At 45.6% G+C, this 19,292-nt stretch overlaps 1 protein-coding gene across 1 annotated transcript in view; it reads left to right on the top strand.

Annotated features, from left to right (window-relative positions):
* EXOC4 (exocyst complex component 4) overlaps nt 1-19,292 on the top strand; it is a 331,322-nt gene that overhangs the window by 27,788 nt on the left and 284,242 nt on the right. Inside the window, exons 2-3 of the mRNA XM_032221694.1 lie at nt 1,593-1,782; nt 7,016-7,210. Coding sequence (XP_032077585.1) covers nt 1,593-1,782; nt 7,016-7,210 — 385 coding nt within the window. The remainder of the gene's footprint in view (nt 1-1,592; nt 1,783-7,015; nt 7,211-19,292) is intronic.

Below are 19,292 nucleotides of genomic sequence, written 5' to 3'. Positions count from 1 at the left end.
GCTTCCCGGTTTTCCCCACCCAGTTGAAAGTTCAAGATCTTGCCCCCCACACCCACAAGTCCATCCCATGGTCCAATCTCCCACTGCCACGCTGGCAGCTTCCACCCATCCAGTTCCAGTCAGGTGCAGAGGTGCAGAGACAAAGGATGACCTTGGCTTCCTAGAAAGAATTTTGTTATGGCTGCGTATCATCTAACGCCGTACAATCCCCCCTCCCATTCCCCACAGTAGAAAATGCCTAGTAGAATAATAGAAAGTGTGGCAGGCCAAGGATCCAAAGGAAAAGATGACTGCAGGCCTGACACCTGACTTAACAACCATTCCTTTAGCGAGTGCTCAGAGTTACAACGGCACCAAAAATGAGACTTGTGACTCGTTTCTCTTACTTACAACTGTGGCCGCATCCCCATGCTCTCGTGATAAAAATTTGGGCTCTTGACAGCCAGCATGTACAGCCAGTCCTCGACTTTATAACCATTCATTTAGTGACTGTTCAAAATTATGACATCCCTAAAAAGCAACTTACGACCGCTTTTCACACTTACGGCTGTTGCGTCATCCCCATGGTCATGTGATTAAAATCCAGACATTTGGCAACTGACTCATGTTTATGACGGTGGCATCACCCCAGGGTCAAGTGATTCTCCTTTTTGTGACCTCCCGACAAGCCAAGTCAGTGGGGAAATGAGACTCACTTAATAACGGTGTTACTTACTTAACAATTGCAGGGATTCACTTAACAAACGGGGCAAGAACAATCGTAGAATGGGCCGAAATTCACTTACTTGTTTCACTTAGCAACAGAAAGTCTGGCCTCAATTGTGGTGGTAAGTTGAGGATTATCTGTTTTTATGCTGCATCCCTGGGTCATGGGATTGCCATGCGTTGTCCCATGGCGAGTTGGCTGGGCCGTGAGGTAACACAGCCCGAGTGTGTCGGCCGCGGCACGTTTTCCTAGACTAGGGGGGTCTCACTCTCAAACTCAATTTCAGGGTTGTGTTTGACCTTGGGGTGGGGCAGGGCGGCATGGCCAGCTTGACGTCACTTGTGTCGGGGGCACCTGTGGGGCCCAAGTTCTCTGCCAAAACGGGCACCCAAGCTCTGTTTCGGCTGCAATGGCCTCCTGCAGGCCCTCTGCCAGAGAAAACAGAGCTCTCTTGCCTCCAGAGGTTGTGAATGACCCAACAATGGAAGTCTTTAAGAAGATGTGGGATAGCCATTTGTCTGAAGTGGTATAGGGTTTCCTGCCTAGGCAGGGGGTTGGACTAGAAGACCTCCAAGGTCCCTTCCAACTCTGCTATTGTATGTATGTAAGGGGGCCGAACGCAGCCCTTCCAAGCTCCATTTTTACTGGCAGAAGCCCTGTGGGCCAGTCATTTGCTGTTTCCAGGGCAGCCCCATGGGCCAGATCTAAGCGCCCCGTGGGCTGGATCTGCCCTCCCCCCCCCCCAGGGCTTTGTATTTGACACCCCTTTCCTAGACCTTTTGGGTGAAGCTGCCCAGAATCCCCTTGTAGACGAGGCGGGAGGTGTAACAATTTAATAAATCAATGAGATAAACACAACTATCCTCTTTTCTCTCTCCTTCCTCAGGACGTTGTCCACCAGCGACGATGTCGAGGACCGAGAGCACGAGAAGGCCCGGCTGGAGGACGCCTACGAAAAATGCGACCGTAATTTGGACGAGTTGATCGTTCAGCACTACACCGAACTGATGACTGCCATCTGCACCTACCAGAGCATCACGGAGCGCATCACCACTTCGCGCAACAAAATCAAGCAGGTGAAATTCAAGGCGGGAGACGTTCCCAGTGCAAGAGTGGCTTTACGTAGAGTGCAAGCCCAGAGTTGTTTCCCCCCCCCCCCCCCGATGTGTGTTGCCGTGTCTTTTACTGGAAAAGCCCCCGTGTGACGCAGGCTAGGAAAATATTTAATTGAACACGATGCGAATGGAATTCTTCCTCCTTTTTGTGTGTGTGTTGTTTTTTCAAAGTTCAGGGATAGGTGCCGAACGATATACCTGAGGTGAAATCCACGTTGTGTGTGTTTGGATGTAGATATGCGTAAGGCGGATATGGTAATGTCCTTTCCTGGGCTGGTGGGCAAATTAATTTCTTAAAAGCTAATTGAGGCTCTAGCTTACCTGGGATCTCTGCTCACAGATCAGATACGTTCCTTCGGGCTGCAGTTATAGCAGGGAGGGAAAAAATATACTCTGCACACGGTCAGAATAACACATTTTATTTTCCATTTCATTCAGTACATTATAACCCCTTCCTTCCTTCCTTCCTTCCTTCCTTCCTTCCTTCCTTCCTTCCTTCCTTCCTTCTGCTTGCCTGCCTTCCTTTCCTTTCCTTACCTTTCCTGCCTGCCTGCCTGCCTGCCTGCCCGCCCCCCCTCCCTCTTAGCAATAACCTTTAGACTTATATACTGCTTCACAGTGCTTTTCTAACCCCCTCTAAGCAGTTTACAGAGTCAGCCTCTTGTGCCCCCAACAATCCGGGTCCTCCGGAAGGCTGAGTCAACCTTGAGCCAGTCAGGATTGAATTGCCAGCAGCTGGCAGAATTGGCCTACAATACTGCAGTTCCACCACTGTGCCAACACGGCCCTTCCTTCCTTCCTTCCTTCCTTCCTCCCTCCCTCCCTCCCTCCCTCCCTCCCTCCCTCCCTCCCTCCCTCCCTCCTTCCTAAACTTACATACTCGAAGTGATTTACAGAATCAGTCTTTTGCCCCCAAGAATCTGGGTTCCTCATTTTACTGATCTGGGAAGGATGGAAGGCTGAGTGAACTTTGAGCCAGTGAATGGAAGGGTCTGGGGGGAAAGGAAAGCTTCTGGCATCCCTGCACAGAAGGGCCCTTTCTCTTGGGACCCTTCCTCCTAACCCTCGTGAACTTTTCAAATCCATTTAGTATCTCCAAAAGGGAGTTTTAGGGCAGCCTGGTCCCTTCCAAGGGGAACGGTTCATTTCAGGGGTTGATGCACGAGGTTCAGCTCTGTGTGTGGAGGCAGAGACCAATTACCCAAAATTCTGGAATAAACTGTAGTCCAGGCTAACTCCGTACAATGAGGTCAGCAGCCCATGTAGAGGCCGAATGACCTGGAGGTGCTACCTTGAAATCTCCCCTGGGGATGATGGACCTTTTGGGATTTCCTCTGCCGGATTAGATTGAGTCATCATGTATTGAAGGGATTTCCCTTAACCTCTTGGGAAGTGACCAATACTCAGGGCTCTCCTCTCCCCTCCCCTCCCCTCCCCTCTCCCTTCTATTTCTCTTCCTTCCATCTTTCTTCTCCTCTCCTCTCCCTTTCATTCTTCTTCCTTCCATCTCTTCTCTTCTCCTCTCCCTGCCCTTCCCCTCCCTCCATTCTCCTCTCCCCCTCCTTTCCTCCTCTCTAGTCCCTTCCCCTCCCTCCATTCTTCTTCTCCTCTCCCCATCCTTTCCTCCTCTCTAGTCCCCCTCCCTCCATTCTTCTTCTCCTCTCCCCATCCTTTCCTCCTCTCTAGTTCCTTCCCCTCCCTCTGTTCTCCTCTCCCTTCACCCTCTCCCTCCTTATCCTCTCCCCTCCATTCTCCTAACTCCCCTCCTCTTCCCCTCCCTCCTTTTTCTCTTCCTCTTTGCTTCCATCTTTCCCTCAAACATTGGTCCCTTAAATAATCAGCCCTCCATGGCTGCATCTTCTCTATTGCTCTTTAGAAACTCTACTGGAGATTTTTTTTTCTTTTGCATGTATTAAATTCAGGGTCCTTTGCCTGCGTCCTTGAGGCAAAAATTGGAAAGGGGAGGGATGGGCTGGAAAGCAGCTCGGATGGGTTTTTTTTTTCAACCTCTAGGTTATTTTTTTTTCTTCAGAATTATCCTTTGCTTGATCCACCAAAGGTCATTGAGAGTTATCAGACTTTTCTTGCATTATTAATCCTCCCATCAGCCTGCAGAAAGAGAGAGAGAGAGGCTCATACAGCATCTATATGTGAGTGCGCTTGAATGACAGAGTGAGCGACTGTATCGGTCAAGATTGAAAGCCCGGCCTCTGTCTCCACGGTATAATCCATCTCTACTTTTTTAAAATTCTAGAATCAGGAAAAGAAAAAAGGGAAATCACCAGTAAGCAGATGTGACGAAATATTGGCATACTTCAGATTGCAAATTAATATGGGGTGTGTGGCTTTTTCCTGCAGAGGAATCAGCATTTTTAGCCAAGGCTAATCGTTTTTGCTCTTGATTTATTAAGCCTTAATATCTAATTAAAACTCAAGTTACAAGGGACAAGTTTCCAGATGGCAATTGGAAGAAAAAAAACCTTCCTATCAATCTGAGCATCTTAGTAGTGGGACCAGTTGGCTTAAGCAGACTGGGATTTTTTGGTTTGTTTGTTTCCCTTGGTTGGATGTGTTCACATGCATTTGTCAGAAATTTACTTCTGTGTAAAGTTCCTTAGTGAAGGAGTGGAATGTCTGCCAGTGTGAACTGAGGTAACGGAATGTGAGGGAAAAACTGGCAGTTGGAACAGAGTTATTTTCAGGTGGGGAGGGAGAGTAGAATTCCTTAGCATCAGAGCATGTTAATTACTGTATAAGAAATACTAAGGATCTGATAGTCATTTTGAAAAATCTTTTCTTAGCGAGCTCCTAGAAGCCAAGAGGAACATATGTGCCAAATTTCAAGTTTGTAGGCTTTATGGTTCTGGAGATTTGGTGATGACTAGGTGGTATTATATACATACGTACATACATACATATACATATACGTTCTGACTCCCCTTCTCCGTCCAGGAACGAAAGCCGAAACCAACGTAAATGAGAAAGTTTCTTTTAATCAGTCCAGACTCTCATTGGCTGCAAGCCACATAAACAAAGAGATAAGCACTCTGGCAGCAAGTCCTACAAAACTTGGCAGCAATGCAAACAAACTCTGGCAGCAATCCAGCCTGCCAAATTTGTTTCTTGTTAGTCCTTAACGTTAACTTCTGCAGAAGGGTGTGGCACAAGCAGTCTCTTTTATAATCAGGAGAGGATCTTAATGAACATCATCTGAGCGTAATCACCTCCTGTAATTACGCAGTTGTTCTTGACTCCGAGTAGCCCTTCGACGGCGTGCATCCCGGAACAACTCACAGGTGTTTTCGGGATCACTCATTCTTGTCTCCTCCTCATTGATCTAAGGCTCAGGCGCCACCCGGTGGCCAACCAGTCTTTCCGCGCCCTGCTCAGAGTTGGAACCTTGTCCAGGGTCCTCCACCTCCTCCAGAGCCGACTCATAAGACCCCTCACTGTCGGAGTCTGGTGGCAGCTCCAACGGCTCCTGCCGGGCCACAACACATATACACATACACACAAACACACACACACACACATTCATTAAATTTATATGCCACCCATCTCACTACCCATAGCAACTCGATGCAATAAATCCATAATAAAGTGCCTTCTCAATTTCCCTCCCTCTGAAAAGCTGTTGGGTATGTCTTATGGGATAGCATTACCTTTCTGGGCTCTGGAGCTATTGTGGTTGTGTAATAATTTCGGATCTTGTCACAGGTAAGGAAATTCTCTTGAGTTTTCGCTACCTTTCCGTGCTTTTGCAAGCACTCACAGCAGCAACACGGAAGTAGACACAAGATCAGTTGTTTTTCTTTTTAGGGAAAAAAAACCCCCACATGTTTTTGAATATTAGATATCTCTGGATTTGTGTTTCAAGCTTTTTATGTTTCGCCAGTGATAACAACCTCACCAGGGAGGTGTTGCCTGTCTGCAGTTCCGCTGTTTAAAAAGTAGTTGTGGGGGTGGGGAAACTAGGCAATTTGTATTCGAGACAAAACAACAGTGAGAAAAGCCATTGTCACCTTGCGCATTGCCTTCTTTTTAAATGACATGAGAGGTGTGCGATGCAGTCCAGCTAAAATTAACAGGATAGATTTGGAGTGACTTAGAGCGTGTGCTCACATTGGTATCGGACCGGTAGCAAAGGTAAGTGGATTTCACCCCTACTCTCAACCCCAAACAATCAGTCACGTGGCCCAATCAAAGCAGCATCTGCCGGTCTGGTGACATCACTCCTCCTTCCTCTGGCCTGTGTGAGAATGTCCTTGGTTCTCAAGAGAAAGTATTTTGTTTTGACTACACAGCTCCAGGTATCTCTAATCCCCCCCTCCCTATCCCTCAGCTCCATTGTGGCAGCACTAAAGCTCCAAAATGGCTTCGGCCAGGCCAGCTTCAGGGTTGACACCTTGTTTCCTCTTGAGTCTGGATGTCACTGTGTTGACTGCAAAAGCCCCCCTCCTCAAGGCTCCTGGAATAGAGGTAGTGTCGACATATGACCGCAATAGATCCCAAAACTCCCGAGGATTAAGTGGTTATATGACCGTTGTCCCATTTAATGACCTTTCCTGTCGTTTTTAATTGAATCCCTGAGGCTGTTAAGTTAGTAACACAGTTGTTAAGTGGATCAGGCTTCCCCCATTGACCTTGCAAAAGGGGATCACGTGACCCCGGGGGGACACTGTGACCGTCATAAATGTGAGCCAGTTACCAAGCATCTGAATTTTGATCACGTGACCCAGTGGTCGTTTGTTTGGGAAACAGTCAGTGCCGTCATAACAGGCATTAAACCAGGAGGTTGTAAGTCGTGGAGTACCTGCCCTTTGATTTGAGCGAGACACAGTGGTGGGTTGCAGGCGGTACGCCCCGGTACGCATAAACCGGTGCCTGCCGGAAGCAGCAGCCACCATACCGGAACGTTGCTTTGGAGGGCCCGCTCGCCCACCCTCGTTCCTTACCTGTATTTCAAGGAAATGGGACACCTGCGCATGCTGCGTATGGCGCCTGCGCAACGCTTCGCCGAGCAGCTGGAGCGTCGCAGGCGGTGAGTGCACGTGAGTGCGCAGCGCGTGTGCCCATGGTGCACGCCCAGCTCCCATTGCAGCGTACCGGTTGCAACGGGAGCCGAAACACACAACTGGCGCGTCGTACTCCTTCCTGGCCCTCGGACTCACCTTGTGGCTTCCCCTCCTTGCAGGTGAAGGAGAACCTGGTTTCCTGCAAAATGCTCCTGCATTGCAAGCGGGACGAGCTGCGCAAGCTGTGGATCGAAGGGATCGAGCACAAGCACGTCCTGAATCTGCTGGACGAGATCGAGACCATCAAGCAGGTGCCGCAGAAGCTGCAGCAGTACACGGCCAGCAAGCACTACCTGATCGCCACCGATATGCTGGTAAGCGGCGACCGGCCCGCTCTCGAGACGGGCAGCTGTCGCCTTCCTGTCCGCTAGAGATCTATCTATCTATCTGGAGCGGAGTAATTGCCTCTTGCCGTTGCCAGATTTCTCTGTTCTCTCCCCCTGCCTCTTTGGGGCTCGCCTGTCACTCACTCCTCCTTTTTTTTTAAAAAAAAAGTCTTCACTCTATTAACCTCTCTGGATGCTTTCGAAGCGCCAAAGACTTTGACCCGCTGTCTTTAACCTCCAATCGCTGTCCTCTCCTATCTCGCCGGTTGTTTCCCACGTTTTTGTGTCTCTTCCTTTTCTCTCCAACACCTCATTTCTTCACCCCCAGGAACCCTTCAGCTGTCTGGTCTGGGTTCTCAGCGTCTTTTCTTTCTGTTTTGTTTTTAACAGCTCGGGCAGTGTCCTTTTTAAAAAAAATAGCTTTCTCTGTGCCGTGTGTTATTTCTTTTTTAAATTTCATTTTGGAGCAGCCGTTACGACGGAGACATCGGCCTCGTCTTAGTACTGCTCTCTTGTAGCTTCCTACCTGTGTCTCGAAGTTCCGGGCCTTTAAATATTGGCTGGGTGTCTTTCTATATGAGAGATCCTTGATGCTCTCTGATGATTTCCCGGTAGACATTTCATCGCCCAACTAGTAACATCATCAGTGTTAGAAGGGAGGGGTTTTTGCAGAGAAGAAGAAGAAGTTGGAGGAGGAGGAGGAAGAGATCTATGGGGTCCTTGATGCTCTCTGAGCTTGGTGGTTTCCTGGTAGACGTTTCATGACCCAACTAGGGAACATCATCAGTGCTAGAAGGGAGTGGGGTTTGTAGAGGAGAAGGAGGAGGATGACGACTGCGGAGTACTTGGTGCTCTCTGAGCTTGATGGTTTTCATGCAGATGTTTCATGACCCAACTAGGGAACATCATCTGTGCTCGAAGGGAGTGGGGTTTGTGAAGAGGGAGGAGGAGGACTGTAGGGTCCTTGGTGCTCTCTGAGCTTGGTGGTTTTCTTGCAGATGTCTCATTACCCATCTTGATTCTTGATGAACGTATTCTATTTTATTTTTCTTTATATACACTGAGAGCATATGCAACAGACAAATTCCTTGTGTGTCCAATCACACTTGGACAATGAAGAATTCTATTCTGTTCCATTCCATTCCTTATTCTATTCTGTTCCATTCCATTCCTTATTCTATTCTATTCCATTCCATTCCATTCCTTATTCTATTCCATTCATTATTCGGTTCGGTTCTGTTCCATTTCATTCTCTATTCTATTCTATTCTATTCCATTCCATTCCATTCCTTATTCTATTCTGTTCTGTTCTCTTCCGTTCCTTATTCTGTTCTGTTCTCTTCCGTTCTGTTCCGTTGAGTCTCTCGGGAATAGGGCGGCATACAAATGGAATAAACTCAACTCCATTCATCTAGGTAACAGTGCTGAAAGGAAATGGGGTTTATGAGTGGAGGAGGAGGAGGAGGATGACGACTGTGTGCTCCTTGGTGCTCTCTGAGCCTGGTGGTTTTCCTGCAGACGTTTCATGATCAAAATAGGTAACATCATCAGTTTGCTCTCTGTTTATATATAAGTGGCTTGCCCTGACAGTGTTAGTGGGACTTCCTCACCAGCAACCAATACCCAGATAAGCGGAGATTTAACAGCTAAGATTAATACTTGACCAACAATCTCATTGGTACGATAAAGGCTCTCCTTTCCTCTCTCTGACCCACATTAAGTACCATGTCCTGGTCCACAGAGTGTTGTGAATGCACCAACCCTGGACATTTTTAAGAAGAGGTTGGATAGCCATCTGTCTGAAACGGGTATAGGGTTTCCTGCCTAGGCAGGGGGTTGGACTAGAAGACCTTCAAGGTCCCTTCCAACTCTGCTATTGTATTGGATGATGGAGAATCTCCATAGACACACCAGGTTCTGGGTGACGTCATCTCTGAAAGGAAAACAGGGAAGCCTTGAGATTTCCTTCTTTCTTTCAGTGTCATAAATGCATTGAAGATGGAGATGCTCTGGTTTGTAGAAGTGCAGAGCCGAGATGACATTGAAATGACCACACACACGCATTGCGTACGGCCGTGTGATACGGATCGGTCAAATCATGACGTCGGGCAGAAGTCATCTCCTTAGTGTGGCAATGTCATTTACGTGCTGGTCACCTTGGGCGCTCCTCGTCTCTTGTGCATCCTGGAAGGTGGATGAAATCATTCGTCCCCCCAACCCCCAAGGCTGATCAAAATGTGGGGCATGGTTATGTCAACAACTCTCAGCCAGCCCTCTCCCCCCCCCCTTGCCAACAGCCCTGCCTTGATTCTTAGAAAGACCGTTAAGAACAAAAGTCTATGATCTGCTTTGGGGGACATCTTCATTTTAACACGTCAGATAGTTCAAAGTCATAATTTTTCCAGTAGTCCTGTTCTTTCTTCTCCAGAAACCTCAGCAAGAAAATAACCCAATTCAAAGAGCTGCAAGGACCTCACAGTCCTCCTCCTCCTCCTCCTCCTCCTCCTCCTCCTCCTCCTCCTCCTCCTCCTCCTCCTCCTCCTCCTCCTTCTCTTCCACTCTGCAAACCCCACTGCCTTCTAGTACTGATAATGTTACCTAGATGGGTCATGAAATGCCTGCAAGAAAACAGCCAGGCTCAGAGAGTACCAAGGATCTACAATCATCCTCCTCCTCCTCCTCCTCCTCCTCCTCCTCCCAATAAACCCCACTCCCTTGTAGACTGATGATGTTCTCAAGTTGGGTCATGAAACGTCTGCAAGAAAACAACCAAGCTCAGAGAGCAGCAAGGATCCCATATTCCATGAGCCATGGTGGCGCAGGGTGCAGTACTGCAGGCTATTTCTGCTGCCGGATGGCTGCCAGCAATTTGGCAGTTCGAATCTCACCAGGCTCAAGGTTGACTCAGCCTTCCGTCCTTCCGAGGTGGGTCAAATGAGGAGCCATATTGTTGGGGAGCAAGAGGCTTAGAGAGGGCTGCAAAGCAATGTGAAGTGGTATATAAGTCTAAGTGCTATCGATATTCCTCCTCCTCCCCTCAACAAACCCCACCCCCTTCAAGACTGATGATGTTCTCTAGCTGGATCAGGGAATGTCAGAGAGCAACAAGGACCCAACAGTCGTCATCTTCCTCCTCCTCCTCCTGTCCCCCCCCCGCCTCAAACAAACCCCACTCCTAGATGCTGCTGCTCCCTAGTTGGGCCATGAAATGTCTGAAAGAAAACAACCGAGGTGAGGTCACAGAGCAGCAAGGACCCACAGTTGTTGTTATCTTCTTCGTCCTTTCCCCGCTCCCTCCACAAACCCCGCTCCCTTCTAGGCTGATGATGTTCCCTAGTTGGGTCATGAAACATCTGCAAGAAAACCACCAAGCTCAGGGAGCACCAAGGACCCTTCATCTCATCCCCGAGCTACAAAGATTCCCTTTGATCGAAACCTTGCTTAAGAGCTCTTGCGAATCCTGTGCGAAGAGAAGAGTCCCTTTTGGGGGGGTCTGCAATCCCCTTTCCTTTTAAATCCTCCCTGTGGTCGATGATCTAGGTGGCAGCTCTTTTAAGTTCAACCTTCTTAAGCCTCTCTCTCTCTGGCTTCATATCAGAATGAAGCCGTAATTGGGTTCCTGCTTCTGGGTGACTCTATTGTTTTTCATTGTCTCATCTGTATAAAATCATTATTAAACTGTCAGGGGTGCATAATGCGGGTTTTTGTGTGTGTGTGTGGATCTCCCTGTTCTTTGTCCTCAAGGCAAACAGCTGTTGGCTTATCAAAAGGCCCAAAATGATTCCACGAAGGCGGGCGATCCGTCTCTTGAGAAATGGGAGAACTGATAAATATTGTTGCCTGTAGCTTTGTGATAGGTGCCGTTGAAATTAGACCTTTGCAGTCATTGTGTGCCTCCATGCAAACACGTTAATGGCATAATTCCTGGAGCTGCCTCGCATTTCTGCAGTCTCTCCTTTGTATTCCACTCACATTAATTGAAGTAATTTTGCCACTGAAGCGTGTTTCCAACCTCTGCATTTAAATTGAAATTTTAATTCCCCCATTGTTTGGCCAAGACGTCTGAAGATGGCTTGTTACAGGTTTCATTATCACTCAAAACACTCCAGCTGCTTCTAATGTGCAATGATTAATTCTGGGAAGACTTATTAATGTAAGGAAGGAAACCCCCCCCCCCCCCCCCCAGAAGCCGGAGCAAAGAAGCAAAGGCATCTTGGCAGCGCCTGTGATTTGTAGGAAGCTAGGTGAAGAAAAATGCGTGTTTGTAGCCGGCTGCCTCAGGGACCTGCTTAAAATTTGCAAAAAGGAGCTTTCCAAGTTATCAGGAGGACACCCTGTGTCAGTGTTTCAGGCCTAAATTCAGGAACAGTGATTTCGAAGGCTGCCCTAATTGCTACTTGTGTGCAAGACGATGGTGTGTCCTGCTAGCCAGTGTAACAAACAAATAAGTTGTGTTACTTACAATATTGGAAGAAAAAAAGATTATGGATTGTAGGAGATGACCGAAGGAGGGGTTAAACATACCATAATTCAGGAGTCCCTGTGCACCCATAAGAGATCTTGAGTGCCTTTCTTATCTCCCACTCATTTCCCTTGTCTGTTAGTTGGCCAGATTCTTGCAGAGAGCTTAAGCTTGCAATAAACCTTTAGACTCACTTGAATTGTCTGTCTGTCTGTCTGTCTGTCTGTCTGTCTGTCTGTCTGTCTGTCTGTCTGTCTGTCTATCTATCTATCTATCTATCTATCTATCTATCTATCTATCTATCTATCTATCTATCTATCTATCCAGCTATCTATCCAGCTATCTATCTATTCTGTCTATCTATCTATCTTTCTATCTGTCTGTTTGTCTGTCTCTCTGTCTGTCTCTCTCTCTCTCTCTCTCTCTCTCTCTCTCTCTCTCTCTCTCTATCTATCTATCCAGCTATCTATCTATTCTATCTGTCTATCTATTTTTTCTATCTATCTGTCTGTTTGTCTGTTTGTCTGTCTCTCTGTCTATCTATCTATCTATCTATCGTTCTATCGTTCTATCGTTCTATCGTTCTATCGTTCTATCGTTCTATCGTTCTATCGTTCTATCTATCTATCTATCAAAAGCCATCTGGCTTTATATGGGATGAATCACATATATATATTTCATATCTCTGCAGGTTATCCTAATGATTATCTAGCAATGTATGCTTTGCAAATATTTATTTACATGTACTCAGGGCCTTAGAACAATTGCATTATTGCTACAGAGAGTTACTGTTGCTGGGAATGTGGCTTGAGATTTTACCCAAAGTCTCCTCGACTATACATTAAAGAGTAGAGGAGGAAAAAGCAGGCACAGACCCCTATCAGCTGCAACCAGCCTGGGGTCTCAAAAACTAACACGAGATGCCTCCCCCTGTACGAGATCCCACTGCAATCTGAGCACTGTATACTTCAAGAAGCATATCACACAATTTCAAAAAATTAAAAGAACACCGAACAAGCAGACGATTTTAATGCAGATTTTCTAGCAATAAGTAGGGTGTTTTTTTGTCTCCCGTCTGTGGCACGTGTACATTCCATAGAAAGTATTTATTGCCAATTGGCATTCATTTGGGGCCAGAAAACACTTGATTACGTTGAGACAGATAATTCAGAAACAATAATTACTCTAACGATCTAATAATTCCCCAGCGTCTGTGGAGCAAAGTGGCAAAGAGAATTAAACCTTGCATTGCCCCAGTTCTGTTTGTTGTTACAGCAGAAAAATTTGATTTCTCGGTGTGAGAGTCTGTCTATTCCTTGGATATACAGGAATCTATATATATAAAAGGTAAATACCACTCACTCATCACGAAATCTCCAGAACCATAAAGCCTACAAACTTGAAATTTGGCACATATGTTCCTCTTGGCTTCTAGGTGATCACTAAGAAAAGATTTTTCAAAATGACCACCAGATCATTAGTATCTTTTTATACAGTATTATATTAACACGCTCCAATGCTATGGAGTTCTACTCTCCCTCCCCACCTGAAAATAACTCTGTTCCAACTGCTGGTTGCCTTATATTAACACACACTGATGCTGCTCCTTCACTAGACCAGGCGTGGGCGTGGGCATGGCCAGTGTGTGACTCATCTGGCCTGTGGGTTGGGAGTTTTGACATTCTACTCGCCCTCCCCACCTGAAAAGAACCCTGTTCCAACTGCCAGTTGCCTTATATTAACACGCTCTGATGCTAAGGAGTTACACATTCTACATTAAGTTTCAAGCTTTAAGTATCAAGCCCGCTCATATAGTTTAGTAGCGAAGCACAGGTATCCAGCTAGTATACTATAAATGGCTTATAACAATTTTTCACGCTTAACCACCATTGCGGTATCCTTAGGATGGGTGGATCACGTGATCAAAATGTGGACACTTGGCAAAGTGTATTAAAATATATATTTATGTAGGTATGTAGATAACAGCCATTCCTTGACTTAACAAAGGCACTGAAAAAATGACTTATATCCAGGCCTTGCCCTTACAACCAATGCAGTGTCCCCAGGTCACATGACCCAAATTATAATTCCCTGGCATCCGGCCCGTATTTACAATGATTGCAGCACCCCTGAGGATCCCGTGGTCACCCGTTACGACCTTCCCAGAGAGCCAAGTCAATGGGGAGAGCATGATTTGCTTAACCTCCACAGGATTCACTGAACGACGGCAGTGGTTTACTTAACGGTGGGGAAAAGGTTGTAAAATTGGGCATGACTCACGTTGCCTCTGCCTTGTTGAGCCACGGAACTTCTGGCCTCAATTGTCGTAAGTCGCAAGAGGATTATCGAGGTTAACGTTGCCCTAATGTGTTATGGCTTTCCGACATTTGTTAAAGACCTTCGTGGTCCTTTACAGCCCGAGGATTCTAGGTTTCTAAGATTCTGTGGGCATAATAGGAGATCAAATCAAGAATGTGTTATCTTTCCCTCTCCCTCTCTCTCTCTCTCTAGATACAGTGTGATAGATAGACCAATATAGATGTGTAGATGGATGGAGGAATGAGAGAGATGATAGATAGATTTGATTTTTTATTATATTTATTAGATAGATAGATAGATAGATAGATAGATAGATAGATAGAGATAGAGATAGATACATAATACAATATAATACAATACAATACAATACAATAGAGAGTTGGAAGGTACCTTGGAGGTCTTCTAGTCCAACCCCTCTGACTAACAGGAAATTTCTCCTCAGTTCTAAGTTGCTTCTCTCCCTGGTTAGTTTTCCCCCATTGCTTCTTGTTCTGCCCTCAGGTGCTTTGGAGAATAGTTTGACTCCCTCTTCTTTGGGGCAACCCCTGAGATATTGGAACACTGCTAGAGAGAGAGAGAGAGAGAGAGAGAGAGAGAGAGAGAGAGAGAGAGAGAGAGAGAGAGAGAGAGAGAGAGAGAGATGATAGATAGATAGATAGAGATAAATATAGAGATAGATAGATAGATAGATAGATATAAATAAATATAGATAGAGATAGAGATAGATAGATGATAGATAAATGATAGATAGATAGATAGATAGATAGAGATAAATATAGAGATAGATAGATAGATAGATATAAATAAATATAGATAGAGTTAGATAGAAATAGATAAGATGATAGATAAATGATAGATAGATAGATAGATAGATAGATAGATAGATAGAAAGATAGGAGATAGAAGGCAGACGGAGAGACAGACAGACATGATAGATAGCTGGATATACTAGATTATGTAGCTAGAGAGAAGGGTGGAGAGAGATATATTCACCCTTCTGAACCTCCCATCTGCCTGAAAGAGGGACTCTGGTTGGTATACAATAAAATATCAAAATATAAAACTATATATACAAATTAAAACGTTGAAAGCTTCTAAAAATGTAGAATTATTATTTTTAAATAAAAAAATTAATAACTACTAGTGGAATCATTTTCGTGTTATTTTTCTTCGGTAGTTATCATGCCCACTCTGGATACATATTGCTTCGGGTTGCCTCCCCCCGTGTCGGGAGGCTACCCCCAAAATCGATCCAGGCTTTGTCCTTCTATAAATTTGTCACCGGAGTTGAGTAAAAATCCGTCCCTTTGACGCCGCACCGAAGACCCTCACCGCAACCCTTTCCCAAACACGATTCCGCCTCCTTCAATCAAAGGCCATAAATGTCTCATCTGGAAAAAAGCGAAAAGTGTGTGTGGGGGGGGGGGAAGCGGTCGCCTATTTTAATCTGACGGTCTGGCCTTGATAAATATCCGACCTTTGCCACACGGGGCTTATTCATAAATAAGAGTTACATTACCCATCAGCACCCATGTCTAGATTTAGTATCGGTCCTGATGCCTGGGTCGAAGGGAAGAAGAGATATGGGGCACCTGGGCCTTGGGCGAAAGGATGGCTGCATACATTTGCCCATAAAAAGAAAGGGGTCAAGGTTTGGGGTCAGGAGGAGACCCACAACTGCGCAGAGACTTCAGCGAATATCATTTGATATTTTTTCGAAGCTATCCTGCGGAAGGAGAGCTGATGCCTTCCTCTTCATATTTGAGGGCGATTGGAAGGGAGTTGGTCCAGTCTGCGGGCCCAGGGGTCAGGTTAGAAGCCAAGGACAGACTTTCCTTAACAGTGAAAGGACAGAAGGGGACCTTTGTATGTATGTATGTATGTAGATGTAGATGTAGATGTAAATGTAGATGTAGATGTAGATGTAGATGTAGATGTAGATGTAGATGTAGATGTAGAGATATAGAGATAGATAGATAGATAGATAGATAGATAGATAGATAGATAGTTAGATAGTTAGATAGTTAGATAGATAGATAGATAGATATCTCTCTATCCCTATCTCTCTCTGTCTGTCTGTCTGTCTGTCTGTCTGTCTATCTATCTATCTATATCTATCTATCTATCTATCTATCTATCTATCTATCTATCTATCTATCTATATCTGTATCTGTCTATCATCTATCTATCTATCTATCTATCTATCTATCTATCTATCTATCATCTATCTATCCATCTATCATCTATCTATCCATCCATCCATCTATCATCTATCTTTCTTTCTTTCTATCTATATCTATCTATATCTATCTATCTATCTATCTATCCATCCATCCATCCATCCATCCATCCATCCATCCATCCATCTATCTGTCTACCTATCTATCTATCATCTATCTATCCATCTATCATCTATCTATCTATCTATCTATCCATCCATCTATCATCTATCTTTCTATCTATCTATCTATCTATCTATCTATCTATCCATCTATCATCTATCTATCCATCCATCCATCCATCCATCCATCCATCTATCTATCTACCTATCTATCTACCTATCTATCTATCATCTATCTATCTATCCATCTATCAATCTATCATCTATCCATCCATCCATCCATCCATCCATCCATCCATCCATCCATCTATCATCTATCTATCATCTATCTGTCCGTCCATCCATCCATCCATCCATCCATCCATCCATCCATCCATCCATCTATCTATCTATCTATCTAGATACCCGTGCTTCGTGACCAAATTGTGATTGGACAATGCAGGAGAAATCCGGTTCACTCCGGTTCAATCTGTTGGCTCAGTGGTGGTCGGTGATTGGAAGACATAAGGGCACATGTGCTGCCTTGAGTCCAGAAACAGTTCCATAGGTGGAAGGCGTAGACATTTTGGTGAGGCTGCTCCCGGTCCGGCCCAGATTGGGGAACTTCAGTTTGGGTGTCTCCAGCGTGACCAACTCTCTGGGCCTTTCCTTCTCCCCTTGGCTTTCTGCTGCTCTGTTTCTTCCCCTTTCCCACCCTCCACCACCCGCCTAGAAATTGTGGGCAGCGGCTAAGGCCATTGTTTAATTTATTTCCCCACCAAGCAGCGAAGGCCGTGACTGGCCGTTCAAAGGTGGGGATGAGGAGGGAAGGCTTCGGGGCAGGCCGCGCAGAAGAGTTTAGGAGCACCCAGCCATGGTTTTTCTTTTTTTCCTTTTTAATTAGTCTGATTGCCTCTAATCCAATTTTCTCATCCTGGTTTGCATTTTGTTTGGGTAATTTCATTGTAAAGACAGGAAGGTCTTTTGGAAGCAGAAGAGCATGGGTGGAGAATCCCCCCAACCCCCCACCTTCTAATATCATTTCGCCTCGGCTTCCTTTAATATACCATATTTTTCAGACTCTAAGACACACCTTTTTGCCTCCCCAAAAGGGGTGAAAATGGCTGTGCGTCTTATAGACCGGATATTGCCGAAGTCCTGCCCACCCGCCAGCCATTTTTTGGGCTCTGCATGGCCTTTCTTTGGCCTGTTTTGGAGGCATTTTTCGGCCTGTTTTTGAAGATTTTTCAGCCCATTTTTGAGGCTTTTTTGGGTCATTTTTTCAGTGTTTCTTGGCCCATTTTAGAGGTGTTTTACAGTCCATTTTTCTCAAAAAAAAATGGGCAGAAAAAAGCCTCAAAAATGGGCCAAGAAAAGGCAAAAAATGGGCCAAAAAGCCTCAAAAATGGGTAGAAAAAAGGCTGGAAAAGTCCCCCCCCCCCAAAGGGCAAAAAATTAGATGCGCAGAGGCTAACCCCACTTTTTTCGTTTTCCTCTTCTAAAGAGAACATCAAGGACCCCACAGTTGTCGTCGTCGTCCTCCTCTTCCTCCTCCTCCTCCTCCTCCTCCTCCTCCTCCTCCTCCTCACAAACCCCATTTCCTTCTAGCACTGATGACGTTACCTAGCTGGGTCATGAAACGTCTGGAAGAAAACCACAAAGCTCAGAGAGCCCCAAGGACTACAGTTCAACCCCAAGCTACAAAGATATTCTTCTCCTTCCGTTCCTCATATGTGTGCATTTGCCTTTTGGAGGCAGGGGTGTTGCACGAGGCGTCACTCTTCCCATCAGTCCCGCCTCCCCGTCCCAGAATATCCCAAAGCGTATGCAGCAGATATTACTTTTCCTGCTATCACAGCTCCCTCCTCCTTTTCCTTCCCTTTCCTTAATCCGGCATGTCAGAACAAGCCTAGAGAGCGAGAATAGCACCCTCCTCTTTAGGCCAAACAAAAGAGAACACAAAAGTAGTTTAATCCCAGCAGCTGGTTGGGATTTGCAAAACCTGGCCCATCCGAGACCCCCCTCATTACATTACCAACCCCGAGACGCAAAGCGGCACCAAAAGGCTCTTGTTTAAAATAATATTTTGTTTGTCGGGAAGTCTAGCAACAAAAGAGGATGCGTGTTTGGGCTTAGAAAAAGATGATTGGATTGAAAGACTTTGTGGAAACAAAGGGACAGTGTTGCAGCTTCCTGTGTTAAAACTGCCAACACAGTTCTAGGCTGCATCAACAGAGGGAGAGAATCAAGATCACAGGAAGTCTTAATACCACTTTATAAGGCCTTGGGAAGGCCACACTTGGAATATTTGCATCCAGTTTTGGTGGCCACGATGTAAATAAGATGCGAAGACTCTAGAAAGAGTGCAGAGAAGAGCAACAAAGAGGATTAGGGGACTGGAGGCTAAAACATACGAGGAACGGTTGCAGGAACTGAGAATGTCTAGTTTAATGAAAAGAAGGACTAAGAGAGACATGATAGCAGTCTTCCAATATCTCAGGGGTTGCCCCAAAGAAGAGAGAGTCAAACTATTCTCCAAAGCACCGGATTAGTGGAACAAGAAGCAATGGGTGGAAACTAACCAAGAAGAGAAGCAACTTAGAACTGAGGATAAATTTCCTGACAGTCAAAACAATTAATCAGTAGAACAACTTGCCTCCAGAAGTTGAAGAACTCTTTAAGAAGAGATTGGACAGTCATTTGTCAATGCAACCAAGTTTGAATAAAGTGGCGTATAGATTGAAATTAGAAGTGGGGGGGAAAAGGTGCTGTACATCGATCGATTTAGATTAATGTTTCTCGAACTTAGCAACTTTAAGATGTGGGGACTTCAACTCCCAGAATTCCCCAGCCAGCGTGCTGTGTAGGGAACTCTGGGAGTTGATGTCCAGACATTTTCAAAGTTTCCAAGGTTGAGAAATACTAGCCTAGATGATAAAACAGGCTCACCTTTGATGTCTGTCTGGCAT

This window comes from Thamnophis elegans, chromosome 7 (assembly GCF_009769535.1).
Source record: "Thamnophis elegans isolate rThaEle1 chromosome 7, rThaEle1.pri, whole genome shotgun sequence".
Taxonomy (NCBI): domain Eukaryota; kingdom Metazoa; phylum Chordata; class Lepidosauria; order Squamata; family Colubridae; genus Thamnophis; species Thamnophis elegans.
Note: the sequence above shows the minus strand (reverse complement) of the source record. Positions and strands in the feature narration are given on the sequence as shown.